Source organism: Anopheles coluzzii, chromosome 2 (genome assembly GCF_943734685.1).
Source record: "Anopheles coluzzii chromosome 2, AcolN3, whole genome shotgun sequence".
Classification (NCBI taxonomy): Eukaryota; Metazoa; Arthropoda; class Insecta; order Diptera; family Culicidae; genus Anopheles; species Anopheles coluzzii.
Window position 1 is genome coordinate 36116767 of NC_064670.1, and position 19640 is coordinate 36136406.

Genomic DNA, 19640 nt, shown 5'->3' on the forward strand with positions numbered 1-19640 from the left:
GGGTGGAAAGAAAAAGACAAGACTGTGACAAAAATGCTGCGTCGAGGGGCGGCGATTAATGGTAATAAAACTAAACGATCATCCTGTTCCGTGTGCATAAGACGATGAAGCTAGCAAATCGGATCTTAACAATTGGTAATGCCAGCAGCACATTAAAGAGCGAACTAGAAGAGCACTAAACGAATGAATTTTCCCCTTTAAATTTGATGACTTCAGTTCGGTTTAAGTATGGTGGCTTTTATTGGACAGGGGAATAAATCCACCGCGATGCAGTGTGATCTGTCTCGGTATGCCTGATTTACAGTCTCCGTTCGGGTACAGTCGCCGTCCCTTAATTGATTGTAAACACATTCAAGCGACCAAGCGAAGGGTTTGATTGAAAAACCTTCCCCATCTTTGAAGTTGGATTTTGTGTTACAAATTTAAGGGGCCATTTCGGAAGTTGTTTATTGATAACGAACTTTACATCTCATCAGCGAGCGAGCACGGAAATGCCGCCCCGAAAACAAGCAGGAACATAAATGCAGCATCCTACCCACTCTCATGTCACGTCTTAATCTCTGCTGATGTGACATTCTTAAACCAAGCCCACGACAACACAGAAACACACATTCAGAAGAAATAGAAACTACGATCTATCGCTCTATTTCGCTTCCATTCTCTGGCTGATAAGCACAGTTTATTTGGCGAATTAAGTTCGTGCCAGTCGTTCGGCTTGGTTGGGTATGTTTCCGGGGGTCCGTTTTTGGTGCTTTGTGTGCCGACCAGACAGGTCTTGGATTCTTTAGCCACTAGTGCGAATGTAGCCCATCCGAAAAACCCACGATCGTGATAAAAACCCGGCGACGGCGACGACGACGATAGTCTGTCCACAGTCTGATGAGCTTCAGCACGGGCGGAGGTTTCTTTTTTTTGTCGGTGGTTGGTTTTGCCGGGGAGTGAGTTTGGCCAAGATGCTACCCCGGAAGATTGCGCTTTGATGACAGCCTGGCGACCAAACCCGTCGTCGTCGTGTGGTGTATCTTTTCCTTTCAGACGCCGTGCAAAAGTGGACCAAACCAAGGCGAGAGAGTGAGAAACCGTTCTGGTTGGTTTGTGGAAATGTCAAAAAGTCAATTCGCTGCGCTGCGTGCAAAATGCAACAACATGATCATCGGTCGACGACTGTTCACGGATCGCGATCGGACAGGAAGGGACGGTGTCCCCCGGTGAAAGGGTGTTAATTATATTTATAAATCGTGGACTAAATGAGCCACTGTAAGTTGGTAGGGTGGACGTACGGGAGTGTGAAGGCGGTGGGATGTGTGCATTCCGACCCGTTCCAACGTTGTCCAAATATTGACGCGACGTGCGTTAAAGGTGCACCATCAGTCCCACCACGCCACTGTGGAAGGGTTGGGTCGGGGTGATTTGATCTTTCCCAGATTAGTTAGCCTGGCTGGGGTGGGGTTTTGTTACATTGATCTCGACTGCCCGATACAACTGACAGGGAAGTGGCTTCGGCGAAGCAGTTAGGAATGTAATCGGAACCAAGCTAATCCCTGGCTTGAGCCGAAGATGTGTGTCATGAAGGGCGAGCTCGAGATTGGGTGAGATTAAGCGGGATTAGTTCGCAACACACGCATGGGAGCTTACTTTATTAATACAATGAAGCTATTTAGACCAGTCAGTGGGACACTTCGTCCTTCGACCCCATTAGCCGAGCGTTTCTATGCCTATACCTTCCACTACACATGGTGCACACAAAAATTGTTTACTTTAAAACCCATTTCAAAGCCGCAAACAAATTCCATACGGCCACACTTTTTAGGCGAAATTGCACAAACAATCCATCAAACACCTATAGGGCCTTTCGACCTTCACGACGCGTTCGATTTAGGTAAGACAATAAATAATTTACTATCAATCAAACGTCGCGCCATCTACGCGGTTTGTTTAGATTTAGGCTCGGGAAAGGGTTTTTTTGGGACTTGCCTTGGGAAAGGAAATTGAGAAAGCAACAATAAACAACGAATCGAATCGAAAATCGATAAACAATGCATTCTCCATTCTCGATAGTGGTTGCAAAGCATACAACAAAAAAATGCTCCCCTTCCCATGAATAAGATAATCGCTACCCTGTTGCTAGCGGGCGAAACTGATGCGAGCTGATTTCTTATTCCCTTTGCGAAGCGCTTACGGCGTTTTAAAACGAACCCCTCCTTCCCGTTCTCTCGCAGAACTACAGAAAGAATTTTCAAACCGGGATTAACGGAACGTGACCCGAAGCATAAACTGTCGAATGAACGGCGATCGTGTCAGCGGACGGCCGGGTGTGGGACCGTTCAAATCTGCTCGACCATCAAATCGCCATTTACGTCGAGACGAAACACGTTGCGGCACAGCATCATTCCCGGGGCGGACCCCGGTCGGACAGATGTACATCATCGTCGAACGGTGTGTGCGTGCCGGGCCAGTTTGTGCCACGATCCCTCACGTTTGACACGTTTGCAAGTGATTGGAAAAGGCAATGTGAGGTTTTTTTTTTGTTTCAAACTGGACCGGCATGCGACGAATGATCCCTTCATTTCACCCCAAACGGCGTTCCCAATCAGGTGGCGTCGGCAACGTTTTGTCTTCCACCGGTCGCTTTTTACTTTGAAGCAATGTTGCTTGCTTCCAATCGGCGTTTCGGTGTGAAACACACCATTTTCACAGCTCACTTCGATCGTTTTCCTTTGCCCGCATGGTCGGTCGGTAATGCGGTGAAAACTTTGTTCGCAGCAAATGGTTGCGCGAACGGTTGCGTATAGTCGGAGGGCCATGTCCCGCGTTTGACATGCCGTTTGGCCGATCGTGCTCAACAAGTGGTAGTACGCGGCTCGACGCACCCATCCCCACGCAAGCGCCACGACAGTGGGTCATTAAGCGAAGATGATAAATGAGCACACCGAGCAGAACGAGTGGGTCTGGTGCAGGCGATTTGGTTGGAAGTGGTGGCATTGGAGTTTGTATCGGGCGCCTTTGTGCCGTTATGGTGCGACACACACACACACACACACACACATATGATGATGAACGAGCAGTGGGGTTAAAAAATATGAACTGAAAATTCATTCTTCCGGGTGAATCGCCCTCCCCTCCCCTTTCTTGCCGGGGCCGATTTGTCACCCTGCTAATAACTTCTTCGCGTGGGAAAGCGCGCTTTCCGCTTATTACGTTTGGTTTGTTTGTATTGGGCCCAAGTTTCTCATTCATTTAAGTGTTGCCCAGGAGGAGGGGGGAGGGGGGAATTGTGTTCTATATCACCGTATTCAATACAGACATCGGTCGGGTGGAAAGGCTATTTGAATAAAGATTTATTAAGGTACCATTAGTCACCGGCAAGCAGCCGTAAAGGGTTAACCAGCAGGCAAAGAGAAAGAGGTTGTGCACTCCGACGTGGAAGATGCTTCGTGGGGGGGTCCCTAATGACCTTCCGGCAAGTGTGGCCTCGGTATCGTTGCGGTATCATTTTGGAAATAAAATAAATCCCATCTCGATACAGTAAGTGATGTGAAGAAAGTCGAAAGAAAAACAACGACAGCAAAACAGAAGTGAGTAAAAGGGGTTCTTCTCTTCCCCCTCCCCTACTCATCCTCTTTATGATCGTATCCCACACGCAGCACATTTTCCAAATTAGTTTCGAGCAAAGCCCATTAGCCTGCTGGCGGCCGTGCTGGTGAATGCTTTCTGCGCGAGCGGCCGATGGGACAGTGCGTGTGGTGCGTCGTTTGGAATATTGTTTCAATCCGGGGCACGGCCGAAATGATACAGCACATATCTTGGGAATCCTTTTTTATTTGAGCTGAGCTTCGTTGATGCTGGACAATCACACACACACACACAAACACATACACCCATCAGTGGATGAGTGGCGCGATTTCACGTAATGGAATGTGACTGCGCGCGTATGGGAAGTAACGGAACGGAGCGCCGGATTTGTTGAGATTTTGTCCGAGTGCGGAAAATAAATTGCCCATTTCGCCCTCCCCGCCTAACGTTCGCTCGCGTACGCGGGCGTAAGGGTAACAGATGCTCGACTCGGAATCGCTTCCGTTCCGCCGTTCCGTCGTCAGGAACTGACGGTGTGGATTGTACGGATGAGCGACCGCTCCTTTCATTCCTCTTCCTAAATGGAGCTTTCTACATGGTAGAGGGATTACTTTTTCCCTTTTTTCCGTGGAAAAGCTTGTATGTATGTACTCTTTGCTAAGTTCACCCATTGATGGCTTGCATTGCTGTACTGTGACGTTTCAACGAGCGTCTGAAACGTGCGTCGTTTTAACACACACGCATGCACGGATGAGTGTAATCATCGAATGGCGGAAATATGCAAATGGACTCCACCCGCCTTGCCTAAAGCCGATGATTAATGCCCTTTTGGCTTCAGTTTGACCGTGGTTGGATGGTTCGGCATGGGATAGATTTGTACCATTTGGGCCGCTGAGCAAGGGGCTGAAATTCGCGGGTGGCCCAAACGCACACATGATGCACCACACACGCGCGGAATCATAAAAAGATGACGAGACTCGTCTAGTCGTCTTACACATTTATTGCCATTACGTAAGGCACTTGTCCCTTCGTTGGGCTGGTATGGTAAAGTACGTGTAATTCTTCCTGCTACTACTTAGGCGAAGATTTCGTGGAAACATTTCATAGCAAACGAGCCGTACGCGTAATGGGTTGATATGTGCAATGTGTGTATGAATGTGTATCATCTTGTCAGAATAAACAATTTGCTTCATCACCGATGTGTACAGCGAATGGCCTCAAACGAGCTGGACCACACCAATACACACATCATTGCACTGTCAAGCATCATGCGGGTGCTGGTGCCGATGATTCATCGGTGAGTTATTTTGCAGAGCGTGCAGTAAACAATGATGGACGAACATGTTAATGAATAACATGTAAATGATATTTTATGTCACATAATTAAACAATATAGCAACAATCAGAAGTGAAATCCCTTTTTTAAAAGGTGAGTTGCATTGTGCAATTTTGATCAATAGATTGCAATACGCATTTTTGGAATTTTGCAACACGTGATTTGTGGAATTTTGCAATTTTGTCAGCAGCGGCTGCCATTATAGTAAATAATTTGATGGAAAATGACTTGTTCCTAATTTTTATAGTAGATCATGTTTTATATTTGTGCATCAAGTCCACATACAACACAATGTGGCGGTAGCTTGAATTTAACGAGAATGTACTTAACTATAACGTTGTACATAACTATAGCTAAAATATCACATATGGGGACGCCTAGTACCGCGTATTTCAATGAATGTAAACATGTAAAACAAACGACTGTAATTGTTGAAATGTTATTTAAAAAAAAAAACTTCAATTATTGTGTACTCAAAGTGTACGAGGTGTTTAGTCTTATTAAACATGGTAAATGATGCTACAACACGCGTGGTGACACTCGCTCACCAGATCATGCGCTCAGCGTTTGTGTTCGATTATCAAATTTTATGAATAAATAACCATCATGTGATGAGGTCAATTTCTTGGAAGTTGTGAAATCATTGGATTCAAGTTGTAGCACTATTCTCATGTTTTAGTTTGAAACTGTTTTAATGTTTTTGTTCGTTAACTATTTATGAAATTCTCTAAGAAGAACTGTGCTAGATTCGTCATAACGCTCAATCCCTTAAAAAAGGTAGGGTAGCCGATACGATTCTGTGGTCTTATTCGACCCCTGCCAATGTGTGGTCCCATGTAGAATGCCAATGCATAGTTCTGCATGTAGAAGAGCAATGAAAGCTTCAAATACGGACGACTATTAGATCGCACTTGATCTGTTTTCAATGTTAATAATTAATAATTACACCACCATCCAACAGCTTCAGGCTATGATATTTAGAAAAACTACAAAAAAGAATCATTCTCTAAGTGCCCATTTCCTCACTGTTATTTTCAAATCTTAATTGTCAAGGATGAATGGAAGATACTTTGAAAGATTCGTAAACTTCGTAAATCGTTATTGCTTGTTTAAGTAATGCAACACACTCCTAGTATCTCTATCACGAAAACACAATTGAAATGGCTTTTTAACATCAATCCATCATACTGCCGAACCGATCTAACCAGGACAGGAAATGGAATAATATTTAATGTCGGATGGGAAATGTTTTCTCCCATTTGCTTATACACTGCGTGCCTGTGGTTTTGCGAAGGGTTTGCCAGTGTAAATAGTTTATTTAATCTTCCAGCCAAACTGCAGCCGGCCAAAAGGGTTGGTACACTGGGGAATGATTTCTATTTCATCCTACTCTCTCTCTCTCTCTCTCTCTCTCGCTCACTCTGTTTCGATTGCAATGCCCTTACACAGCGTGCTGAATAGTAAACAGTATTGCGATGACGGATGGCTTCAATGGAGTAATTATATTTTGATGGCCTATCAACTAGGCAGCGGAAACTAGTTTGATTGCTGGTGCAACTATTAGGACGGTTTATGTTTTAATGTAAACACTTGGCGCAAATGCCCTTCTGCAGAAGTAATAACGTCGCGCTTTTGGTGCATGAGGTTTACATTGCACAATATGCAGCAGCGGCTGTGGTAACAGATAGCAAGCCTTTTGCTACGTGTCGTTTGCTATCTGTTTTTGGTATTAATTTGTGAAGCAATCGACACGAAAACGTCTCTTATCTAAAATACATGTCCAATCGACGTTTTGGATCGATATTTTGTCATTCTAATCTACATTCCCACTGGAAAAGAATGCACATTTATCAGTTATTGCTCGCCTTACCACTGGTACGTCGTTTATCATCGTTTATGATAACGGCAGCTGATGATGTCGAGGGCGTCGGTTCCATCAGTGCAGCGGTCATTGCATCAGCTTACACCACTTCAACGCACTGTTTGTCTCGATCGCAAGCAAAACAAACTCCAATCGCACACACACACCTCCACCAGCTAATCGAGTCGTGTGGGTGGCACTACACACGGCCAACGCGAACGGTTGTAAACAGTGCGTCGAGACGAACGCGCCACAAAACGATCCGGTTCGTTGGAACCGCTAACGAGTACTGACTTCACCGGTATGACCGGTTCCCGTCTAATCGAACTCATTCAAATGACAACATCGCCCGGTCCCCTTTTCCCCTTGGTCCGGCGAGGAGGCCAAACCCGTAGTCGGCTACGTTCACAAACACATGCTCCCTGCTGTTTAGTCTCTCGAGAAGGTAAGATAAGACCTGCCGGTGGTTACTATTGCCGGGGCGTTACTACGGCAACGGGTGGTAAGCACAGTGTGTGATTACGCGTGCGTTACACACGCAAAGAGTTGCGTTGGTGTGTGCGTTATGCGCGTTTGAAACTGTGGGGTTTAAAATCCGTTTAATCTACTTGCTTAATCCAGCGGGTAAATGTATTTACAAATTTCGCCGACCATAATCCATGCACGAGTAAATATGTTCAACTGTGTTGCGAATGTTGGTATAATAGGCGTTTCCGCTAGAAGATGACAAAACAAAAAACAAAAAAAAAACGAAAAAGAAACAACGGACGCAGCTAGATTAAGATGGTGAAGCTATCTTTTGGACGAAAGGGATGAAACGTAGGCACACATCGCCGCTTTCACTGTCATGCCGGATCGTAAAACAATCAGATCGAAAATCCCTATTTATAGTGAAGCGAGGGAATGTGGGATGAGATTTTTGTTGTTGCTTCCATTTTTTTTTCACTATCCGGTTGGTCTTTGGCGGGACCGTAAATATTGTAACCCCTCCCTGTATATAATTAATTACGGCATGCGATACAACATGCGTGTGATGGAATTTTTCGGCTGCTTGCGTGTTGATTCATTTGTGTTGCGGCAATGATGGCTTTATGGCCCAGGGACAAAACGTAGCATTGTCGTGGGTTTGATAATGGTTAAAAAAAGATAATAAATGCTTTAAACAGATTTTTTTCAGTGTTAAAATGCATGAAATTGTGCTTTGGCTGTTCAGCAGGAAATAAAAATTATTATTTAGAGTAAAGTTGAAACACCATAAATACCCCAAATAAAACGCACCCACTGAAAGAAAGTTTGGCACCATACAGTAAACTCCACTTTAAATGATTCTATTTTATACATTGTGTACATTGTCGGTTACTCTATTGAGGCTTCGACAATGTTGTAGTTGTTTACGCTTTACTTAGCCATGTGTAAACATTTCTTGCTGTGAAAATATCTACACAGAACCCGAAAAAATAATAAATGTTTAATAAAAATACAGCGCAAAAATAATTACCCAACATAATAGTAAATTAACTTAACAAAACGGGAATACATTGCTCTGCTAAAAGACACGATTGACACCAATACATGCAAGCGTAAATAAGCAAAGATACGACGTGTGTGTTTTCCTAGTATACACATAAATTGCAGGAGCTGGTGCAGCAAAATCCCCGTTTTCTATTGTTTTAATGGATGGTTGTTTGATGAATCACTTGGCTCAGTCTACTCTACCACTCTGCAGCCAGTGAATCAACCGTTACGGCGTGACACAACATCAGCGCCAAGCGTTTACAGCGCGTGCAGCGTGTGGTGCTATCAGCCTAAGCAAGTGCTTTCCCGATTTTTTTGTTTGCTCCAACGTCTGATAGTGCAAGCAGTGTAAGTGGTAAACAACCATGCGTTTCGCCTCCACATACACACAACAAATACAAACACACGCACACACAAACACTAACCACCGACACTTACCGTAATACTGTGGCCGAGGGTAGGGTTGCTTGCGAGACGCTTCGGAAGTACTCTGCGGAGAGTGCATCGGAACTGCGAACGGTTCGTGTGCTGCATTAGTATCAGCGTATTACGTTACATTCAATGGGGAGTTTTTTTTTGTACGGGGTGGCAGCCACGGCAGCATGAGTAAATGGGCGAAACAATTGATATTGCTTTTTGCTAAGCATGGTTACCAGCGTAAGCCATTAGCGAGTTAACGGGAAAGCCAAATGCACCTCCAAGGGGAGAAAGAGTAGCTGCAATCGAAGCACCACCAGGTAGTGGAGCAGCTTTAAGTGATTAAAAACTGTACACACATCCCGGGGACGAAGCGGAAGCAGATTAATGAAATCAACTTAAGCAAAAGTGGCAGTTTTCGATGCACTTTATTGCATTTGAATACGTACCAAGCGTGTCTAATGAAGAGCATGTTGAATCGTAACAAAAAAAAATGTATTAATCTTCTTCATCCATGATGCCATTCAACGCCAAATTGTTGACAACAGGAAGGACAATCTAATTTAACAAAATTTTCCTCTACAATGGGAATAAATCACCGGTACGAAGAGGGAAAGTTTGACCCATTTGTCTTCGCTTTGTTTGAGGGGACAGTGGCGGTACAAAATAAAAACACACAATCTTTAATCGTGCCAGCATCACAGCTCATTCTACTGTTTCTTGTGCGCTTAGTAAGAGATATTCAAATCTTTGATAACCGTCAAACGCACCCGAAAATAGCGTCCACGAAAGTGCAATCACTAAGGTAAAGAGGTGTGTGACGTGTGTGAATGTGTGTGTGTGTGTGAGAGTGGTGCAAAAAAAGAAGAAGACAGAAAGTACCCAAACGGCGAACCAAAATCCGGCAGAAGATTATTTATAAAACCATACCCCGACGCAAAGAAGAATGCTGCTCGCGTAAACATAAACGCATCGCGGGCGGTGCGAGCGACCCCGAAGGGGTGGAACTAATCTGCCTCCGACCGAGAGCCGATCGAGCCGGGGAAGGGAGCCGGCACTCTTCGGATTTGTGCCTGTCCGTGCTAAACAGAGTTCGTGTGGATTTTTTTCTTTCTTCTTCCCCGAAATTTCGGTACGCGGCAGGAAACGGGGGCCGCACGCGGGTTGGTGAATGAAGTAAACAATGGTGATCCTCATCGAAGAGAGCGATGATGATGATGCGTGCGTGCGTGCGTACGGGTGAAAGATGTACACGCGCTCTGTGCGGGCGGGGGAAAATTAACAGCAATACAAATTGGGAACAGGTTGCCATTTTTCCGAGCTTGTGTCGGGGACACGCGTGGGGGGAAGCGACGGCCGGTTGCATTGGCCTTTCCGTCGATTGTTGTAATAATTCACACCGAATCACACCTCCATTGTAAAGGCTTTCAGAGAGGGTTTTTGGTAAAAGATGTAGTGTTAGTAATATAAATAGTGGCACACTCATTAGCATAACTCACAAAAATCGTTCATAAAATGGGGCATGTTTTAGATGAGTAGGAGAGAAACAGTGTGTGGAGGAGAGAGAGAGAGCAAGAACATTGAACGTACTTTTCACTTTCCATCGCACTTGATCTTGCTGTTGCTGGGAGGTATGCTGCTGGTTTGGTGGTTGTAGCTGCTGCGTTTGCAAATGCTGTGCGTGATACATCGTTTCTGGGGGTGGTTTTTGATGAGTATTTTTTTCGTTGAATTTGTGTTCTATTTCACGTTATTGGAGCTGAAATTTCACGGTATGATCACCACCAATCATCGATCGAGGCCAACGCAACTGTTTTGTACGTTTATCGTGTCGAATAAAACATCTTTTACGTTTGGTGTAGCTATAAGCAACCACTTCCTACCGATCACTACTGACAATTACACAAAACGATCGACACCAACTTACGAGCAGTGCTAACAGGGGGACGTATTTTCGTTAACAAACTTTCAAATAACGCAAGTGAACAGTACTTAAGCACGAACGATCAAAATCACGCGCACACGAGAGCAGCGAGCAGCAGCAGCAGCACACGCTTCGTTATCTTGCACCGGTGACTCCGTTGACAGGACTGTGTCCTCTGATAGGCACGGTACGCACGCACCCAGCATCAGCAGCATCGGGTCGGCGTACCAAACGGAACGCGGCGCTTCGCATTGTCATCGGTTTTCGCGCCTCGGCGCATTCGCGTGCTGTCCCGCTGTCTCGAGATGTTCGAGGAGACTCTCAAGGAAGCCGTACTCTCGAGGCGACCAGAGCGCGAACAGCGGCAGCTACAGTGGTGGCTGTTACGCTAGCAGCGGTTCGTCAGCCGTGTCCGGTGCTCTCCCGAAACTCGTCCCGACCTAATAAACCATTACTCTTTTATCGCCTGGCACACTTTTTCCTAGCGCCACCACTGTGCCGCGTAAAGTGTTTCCATCTTCGAGTCGGGATGGGACCGAATCTTCGGTCGATGGTATTTCATCGTTTCCCAACGGTGCGAGAGCACGCCTGTGGACGGCCACGACGGCTCTCTCGACTCTACACTCGGGCAGCCGATTTTCCACCAGCGCCGTAGTCAGCGTCCGCTTGTTTTACGATGCTTTCGTGTGCGGGAGATTCTTTTGTTTTTCGGCCGTTCGGCCGGCGCCCCAACCCGCCTACCAACCGGGCACTTGTTAATGGGTTTTGTTTCTTTTTAGTGGGTTTTTTTTAGAATTTCCCCCCACATCCCTCAATATCTTCAATGAGAGTGGAAAGTGGATAGAGTGGGATACACACAAGAGGGGCACCGTATGAAAGAGAATGATTCTGCTTACTCTTTTATGTCGCACAGTCGAGCAGGGGGAGAGAAATTTGAGGGAAAACTCCCTTCATTAGATTGTATCATGGGCATGGTGGTCCTTCGGGTAGACGGAACTGCGACCAAGGGGCGAAATCTTTAGCATATACCTGAAATTTATACACCCATTGCTCCATGGGGAACGTAGTTTTACAGTGATGAATGAAAAACGGAACCACTTATTTTAAGACCGATCCTTGATACGCATGTAACTCGGACAATAGGTGTAAGTGTATTTTGTCACCGACGCTTTTAGTTTTTTTAAACAGATGCATTATTTGTTGAGAAAATAATAGGGTAATTTGCCAATTGTTGCACACTTAAGGAAGCATTCAAAGTATTGTATGAGATGTACAATATTCATGTTATGTGTGTCTAGTATACATAAATATTGTTGGAAAAATAATATGTGCATTATATTTTAGATAGAAAAATTATGAGTTACAATAAATTATGGGAACGTACTAAAAATCTATAGAAATGAATAAATCTCAAGACGAGCTAAAAAAAAGAAAAAATAAAAAATATGGGAAATGACCAATAAATCTTGGGAAACCCTGTATCAACATTTAGTGCACTATTTAAATCTAAATTATATTAAAGTAAAGAAGAAAGATAGAAATTAAAGATAGAAATTGAATTTCTATTTGTGCACTATTTAAATCCAATTATTGCACGCTTTGCAACACACTCAAATAGACAAAAAAGAATCCTGAAATTGATGTTTTTTTTTTCTATCAAATAGTGTTTAGGACAATACGAAACGCTGTAAAATTACACGTTTGTCCTTAATTCAAGCCGGAATTCGGCAAAATAAGTAGCAAAGTTGCGCCAGCTTCCGCACGCCAGTGGTAAACGAAACACTTTCAAAATGATGGCACGATGTAAAAAGGAGGCTTTGGGCTGTGCAATGACAAAGGATCGAGATGCCCTCTTTGTTCTAATTACTAAACAGTGGACTAAAATGTGTTTTTTTTTTCACAAAAAAAACTCAATATTTTTTACTCTTTACCGTGAGAATAAACGACATTTGTTTGATTTCAATCAACATATACAGTTTAAGTGGTTTACAACGTGAAATTCGCCTTACTTTGTGGAGCACAAACTGCTAAGAGTTTAGCTAAGAAATCTATTCGTTTTGATCGAAATCACTCGATATATTTTCATTTGCATTAAAAAAATTGAGAAGGTGTTCTTTAAAAAAACCACTTGAAATTAAGTCAGAAATACTCAATGTTTCAGGAAAAATGCAAGCTTTCACCAATGTTTTATTTTGTTGAACGCGCTTTATTTGGGATCTTTTTAGTCGATTAGCGAGCTAAAAATTATTAGCATGCATATGATCGTAAAAAATAGCAAGTGGTTAATGATTCTAAATTGTACACTAGTTTTTTTCCTTTTTTTACCGTTATGTTTATGTCTTCGACGATTTCACAACGGTTTAATAATTTTCGGTGGAATAATAATTTCAAATAAAAAATACATTAAAAATTTCTTAATTTATAATTAAGATATTTATAAAACTAGTTATTTAGAAATATTCTAAAGCTACATTCCAATTTTTGTCACATAAGCCCATTTTCTATTATTTCAGTCTAAACAGCCAGATCTAAACAGATTATTTGAGAAAATAATATAAAAGTAAATATTAATAAAATACGGCATGAATCAATTCAACGGTAAACATTAAACATAAAAGCTATTAATTTATAAAGATGATTGTTTTTATCCATTACTGTAATAACGGCAACACTCCTCATGGTTCTGTTCACGAATGGATGATCCGAACACTAGAGCAGAATCATTGTGGCGCTGGCCGTGCGCGTGGTAAAGGCAGATATTGAGCAGGCCGCCGGCAATCCATGCAGCTTCTGTTGTCTTTGACAGCTGTGGTAGATGAGTTGGCTCCGTACCGTGTGCTCGGTGCTTGCCGGACAGGATAGTTTACTTTAGCAGGACGCTGTTGTTTAGTGCAAACACACGACTTCGGACCACAATAGAGGCAGGCGTGCGAATGAATGTCGCCCACAAACGTTACGATGCGTGCGTGTTGGTTTTTGAGTGTGTGATTTTTACTAAACCATTACAACACTATTGATTGCTGAAGGAGCATAACGGTGGCAACCATATTTGTCGTATGCGTTAGACATATCAATTTGACTTCAAGATATAAAATAAAATCATATCCACAACATCTTCCAACGGCAATTGCGTTGAGACGGTTTGACACAGCAAATGTCCAAACTATGCACACCAATGACAGTGTAATCCTTGACGGAGATACAAAGAAAACATCGAAATTGTGGAAAACCCATAGGAATGACAAACAAAATCACATTTTTCTGTGGTCTTCTATTGTCTCTGCTCATGTTTAAAACACAGATTTATGTTGAAACCCTTGAGATTCGGTGTCCGAGGGTGTCTGATATTGTGTCCGGTAGGTGGCGGTAGGTGACGCATGCTGTAGCCGGTTTCCATTTGACAGCATCCTGGCGAGTTGGCGTAACTTATGGCACTACCTTCATTCTAACGACTTGCCCCATTCAATGTTACAACTTTTTTCAATCGTGCGACGGTGTCGGTATTTGGGGTCACGTAATGACTGTTGTACGCTCAGTTTTGTTCAGTTTCTTTCTTTGCTTTTTAGCTGGTGACCCTCCTAAATTGCAGTTGTCGTTGAGGGAAGGGTCGAGATGCTGATGCCGAAATGGTTGAACATTAAACATGTATAACAAAACATTTCGAGTAGGTGTAAAATAAACAGAGTGTTTCGAATATTTCTTTTAATCAGTAGCGGAACTAGATCTATTTGCTTATTTAAACTTAAATTTATATTGTGAAAATCGAAAAAATCAATAATAATTTCGTATCCAAACACATGTCTTTTTGACATTATTGCACTCAATGTAACGAAATATGAATTTATAAAACATCTTCATAAGCTCATTTCATCAACGTGAGTGCCATTCAATGGTATTCAGTCGGCGCTGACTTTCCTGCCAACATTGGAGCAATGAATGTTTATTAACATTCGTAGTATAAACTACTTGAAACCAGCATCCTTCTCCATTTGATATTTGAGATTTTAGTGGCAGTGCAGTCAGCAAGTCAGCAGCCACATTAAAGTCATCAGATCAAAGCACCCGTTAGACGATGGCCCACATCAATGAAGACGTAGAGAACCGAATGGTAGTAACAGTAGTAATGGGAAAACATAATACTGTTTGATTTAAAAACATTCCCTGCGCCCCTTACACCACCCACCCGGGTAGCAGTTCCTCCAGTCTCGATCTCAAGAACCACACAGCGCATTCGACGAAGATCTCCAACGACGGCGACACACATTTCCATTAAATCAGAAATCGAATGGTTTTTCGCTCGCTAGTCAAAACATATTCACGACCACCAGACCCGGCCCCAGACACAGACGCGCATGCAGAAGCGCCAGGAAAGATAGACAAACCGTTCATCCGGTCTCCGCTTTCCCTAGGTTCTAGTCGCTGCCCAATGAGTCGCATCGCTGTAACGACGCACAGTGACACAGTGCGACTAGCCGAAAAAAAACACAACCGAATGTTGCAAATGGGAGGCGATGGGGTTTTTCAGTGAAAGAGACACACACACATCTTGTGTCACGTCGTAAGAAGTATTTTCTACTCCACTTCACTGCGAGGGGCGATTGGCTTTTCTTCGTCGAGTGCACTCGTCACAGCCCAAAAAAACGCCCAGCCACTTGCAGTTCGGCGCGTTCGTGTAGAAAGAAAGGATACAGGAAGGATAAGAAAAGTTGATGAAAAAGTGCATGTTGAAGTAAAGAAAGATGGAAAATAACTTTTTGTGCATTACAAAAATATTTAAGATATTTTTTAACCATGTAAAGTAGTGTAATGTTTGAGCCATTTATTGAGGGTTTCAAAACTGAGATAAAGGATTCACTTTAGCTATGCATTCAAGAACTAATCCCCATACCATACATATCGTACAAAACTTCTGGCAGATTACGCACAGAAGTGCATTCAGTGCAAATTGCACAGCACAAAGCATGCGCCCGACCATCAGCTTGCGAGCGGAATCCAGAGCTCACTGTACGATTTGAATCATTGCAGATAACGACTAAATTAGTATTAAGCCCAGAAATCCCCTGCCAAGACATCCAGCCACGTCGGAGGGTAAACAGTAAGAAACAGTCACAACAACAAAAAAAGGGGGGAAACAGCTGCAGCTAATCCTGTAGCATCTTTATGCATTTCTTCCTTCCCCAGCACTGGTGGTGCTTGGTTGTGTAAAAACCTTGGCAAACGACACCAGGCGCGCTGTGGTACGCTGCCCCAACATCCACCTACCCTTGCTGTGTGGCATCCACTTCAAAGCGGGAGAAAAGGACAAGCAACAAAAGTGTGGTGCATTTTTATATTATTATTCCCATTCACTTTGTACTTAGCATAGTATCTTGTGGAAGTGAAATTATGCAGCGCAAAGTGTAAGATTGAGACAGACAGTGTGTTTGCGTTGGTTGAAATGGACAACATTTTAAGGAAATTGAAACGATTTTTCTATCTGAAAGTTCATAAAAGGTATGTAAGTTGCTAAATTTGAAATTAGTTTTATTTTTTATACAATAAAATGAAATTTTGGACGTTTTAAAATACATTATCACACTTCAATTCACTTATAAAATGAATTGAAATGAAATCAATTGTCATGTAAAAGTATTTAATTAAAAAATCGCACACGCTCTGTAAACACACGCTAGACCACCTTCTTTCCGCACCAAACCCACTAAGAAAACGAACATTATGAGCTTGTTTGTTCTCCAATCTCGACCCGGCGACAGAGAAAGCAAACGAACAAAACAAAAAAAAGCGCAACGAGCAAAGGATCACATTTGCATGCATAATTTTCCTATCAGTTCCTGGGGGCGAGATTATTTGAGCAAAATAAATGTGTTTTTGTGCTGTAAGTAGGATCATCCGGCATCGGTCTCGGCGTCGGTCCCGGAAGGGCAATAAACTAGCCGGTGGGGTGGGATAATGCATTTCACCGATTATTCGGTTTCTTCGGTATTGAAAAATTCCAACAAAACTGCGAAAAACACATTTTGCCACCGAACGCAGAGCGTGGCCGTTGTCGTCAATTTAGCAAACATAAAAGCGTTGGGACACGCGAACGAGTGGGTTAACTGCTTGTGCAGTTATGAACTCTGAAGCCTTCGGACGGGGGAGGCATTCCCGATCCACTCCGCTTCCATGCTAAAAGGCATAAACAATGCCGGAAATTGCTGCTGCCATCAACTAACTAATCTTTGCCGCATTTTTTGCTCCTTAGCTTCCGAACAACAAAACCTTTCCACCCCACAGTGGTTCACACTTCAATGACCATCACGCCGACGACTGACTTTTGTTCGGCCCTACTACTTCAATGGTGCTGCTACTCCCGTACACACTTTTCCCATTCATGGATGAGCACCAGATGAGCACGGCATGGCACATCGAACGACAGGGCAAAGGACAAAAAGGGAAGGAAGGAAGGAAAAAACACAACTAACCCAGCAGATAGAAAACTCACGCCCGCCGTGAAAATGAAACAATGTCGTCCGTCGGCGTATCGGTTCGACCGACGTCCCATCTTCTGGCCACGAAAACGCAAGAAAATTGAACTCCATCCGGCGCCCCAGACAAACTGCCGCCACCGTGTGTCGTCGTACCGTTTATCGTTTCGTTGCTTTGTGCTTTAAGAAAATGGAATAGATGAAGGCAGCAAGCTACGCCGAAAAAAGGGGAACAAAACTCCCATCAACCGTTTCGTCCCAGACGACAGCATCGTGAATCGAGAAACGGAAACGAACCGATCTCTGTTCGATTACCGCGCCTTGATGCTGGTGGCGCGCTCTGTCTATCAATTATGGCTGAACGGAAGGACCAGAGCACTGGGGAGGGTGAAAGTGAGAAAACACAAATCGTGCGAAAAAAAGAACGGACACGAGCTCACTGGGAGCAAAAGCAGAACCATCACCAGCAGATCAAGAGGTCAGGGTTTGAACAATCATTTCCGGTCCGGGCGCGATGACGGGCGCGGCGTCGGTGTCGATACATTCCCGAGGGGGAGAACGAACGAAAAAAGGAGGCGACAAGGCGTTCGTGATTTTTGGAGCAGAAGAACAACCAACAACCATTCATCGGAGAGATTGCAAGGAAAAGAACAAAAAGCTAGCAAAAACCGGCCAAGAAGATAAAGTGTGTGTGTTTGTGTGAAAACGATATACTAATTTTGGAAGACGGGGGAAAAGCAAGCGATCGATTTCGAAGGTGTTCCCATTCGCTGCCGTCGTTCGGTGGAGACGCCCAGTAGCTTTCGAGCAAATGTGTCTTGCACTGTGATTTATTTAGCTTGCTAAACTCTTTACATTTCTCGCTGCTTGCTAAGCTGCCCAGATGGGGAAGAGTTTTGTCTTGGGTGCGAAAGTTCTGGACGGCACAGGCTGCATGAGTCAGCCAGTGGTGCGGTTGCCTGTTTCCATTCGGAGTTAAACTCTCCCTCAAGACGGGAGGAAAGTGGTACCAATACTCTGGGATCCCTCCAAGGCGTGAAAATGGCCTCCTTTCCGGCCCTGAGTCTGGGTATAATTGTTTTCTTAAGCTCACGCGCCCGTTGCTGGAACGCTCACTGGGTGTCTGGATTTGCTTGGCGCAAGTGAAGTATTTATTGCACAAACGCCTTACTGTTTATTATCTCTCGCTCTCTCGCTCGCTGGACCAAAACATGCAAACAGTAAGGGATGCAGCAGTCCGAGTTCCCTCTTTTCCCTTACTTTTTAGCTAATTAGTGACTTAATTTATGGATTTTTAACGTACCACACACACGTACATACACACACAGAATGGGAATAATGGAGTGTGCGAAGCGGAGAGGCAACGAAACGGGAGAAAGTTCAAGTGTTCAGCGCTTTAAAATTGAGATGGAGATGGGCCACTCTTGGGTGGGTCTCCGGACTCCTTCTGTTTTTGTTAGGTGCAGTGTGTATAGGTGGATGTGTTTGTGTTGTTTTACACTCCAAAGCACCGCACAAGAAAGAGCTAAGAAGAAAAAAAGAAACACATAATTTGCTGTTAAAACCGGTGTGTGCAGTGATTATCCGTTACAGCCACGTGTTGGAAGCGCAGCGCCAAACGGCGGGCGTGAGAAAAGTGTGGAGCGTGAGTTCTAAAAATATGCTTCCCTTATAATATTCCGCCCGCTCTAGATGCTCGCCGCTATAAATTATCCGTGAATGATTCCATTGCCCTGCGGGATCGTACGGCGAAGTGGTTCGAGGTGGAACGGAACACGCTGGTTGTTCGATTGTCACACCGTTCAAGGGGGGGAATGACGTGTAAGTTGATACGAGCGCATGCTAGCAGAAATGAATGGAGCCGAATCAACAGCGTTAAATCGATGGAGTTGGTACGAGGTGGCAATTTGATGCTAATGTAATAATTGCCTTCACCTGCTAATGCTTTTATTTATGGCCGTTTGCATCTTTTAAGCTGCTTGCTTAGTAAACTGGTGCTCTTTCCATCACGGGGAGCTGCATCGGTACACACATCAATACAAAATCACACAGCAAACCCGGTGGCTGCAAACACTTCATCCATTCGCCGGGTACGATCGAAAGCGACCGATATTTCCGCAACGGTTTAGGGTAAATATTTTTCCACCGCCAGCCAGTGGATCATTGCGCTCCCCCGAAAAAACATAAATATTTTCCTCCAATTGACTCGACCTAGGCCCCAACAATGCCGCTTTGTGCCGGTAGACTCAGGGCTTTGGTCGAACGAAAATAAACTATCGCTGGGGCCTGTCGGCGACGATGGACCGCGCGCTTGGTTCCTTTCGGTTCGGCTCGGGTCTGATTTATGAGCACACCCAGCAGGACATCCTGTTATGCGCAAACGTGTGCTTTGTCACGTCACGATCGTTTTCAAAAATTGCGTGCGAGACACAAAAAACAACACCCTGGTGTGTGTGTGTCCAGGTTTTTTTGCTCCCCCCCCCTGGCCAACGATCGCCATACGATCGGAATGCGGACGACGAACGACAGCGAGGTGAGAGGGAAAGA

The 19640-nt window shown here is 44.2% G+C and overlaps 1 protein-coding gene across 4 annotated transcripts in view; it reads right to left on the reverse strand.

The window, feature by feature from the left end:
- The window catches only part of LOC120948701 (band 7 protein AGAP004871-like), a 29551-nt gene that overhangs the window by 7558 nt on the left and 2353 nt on the right, over window positions 1-19640 (reverse strand). Inside the window, exons 1-2 of one of the 4 annotated variants that reach the window (XM_040365326.2) lie at window positions 10293-10948; window positions 8724-8795 (exon numbers count right to left, since the gene is read on the reverse strand). The exons of 1 other annotated variant lie outside the window; for it this stretch is intronic. In XM_040365326.2, coding sequence (XP_040221260.2) covers window positions 8724-8795; window positions 10293-10392 — 172 coding nt within the window. In that variant the 5' untranslated portion in view covers window positions 10393-10948. Of the gene's footprint in view, window positions 1-6779; window positions 7080-8723; window positions 8796-10292; window positions 10949-19640 lie in introns of those variants that run through there. 2 more of the 4 variants (XM_040365327.2, XM_040365328.2) reach the window with 2 other exon arrangements.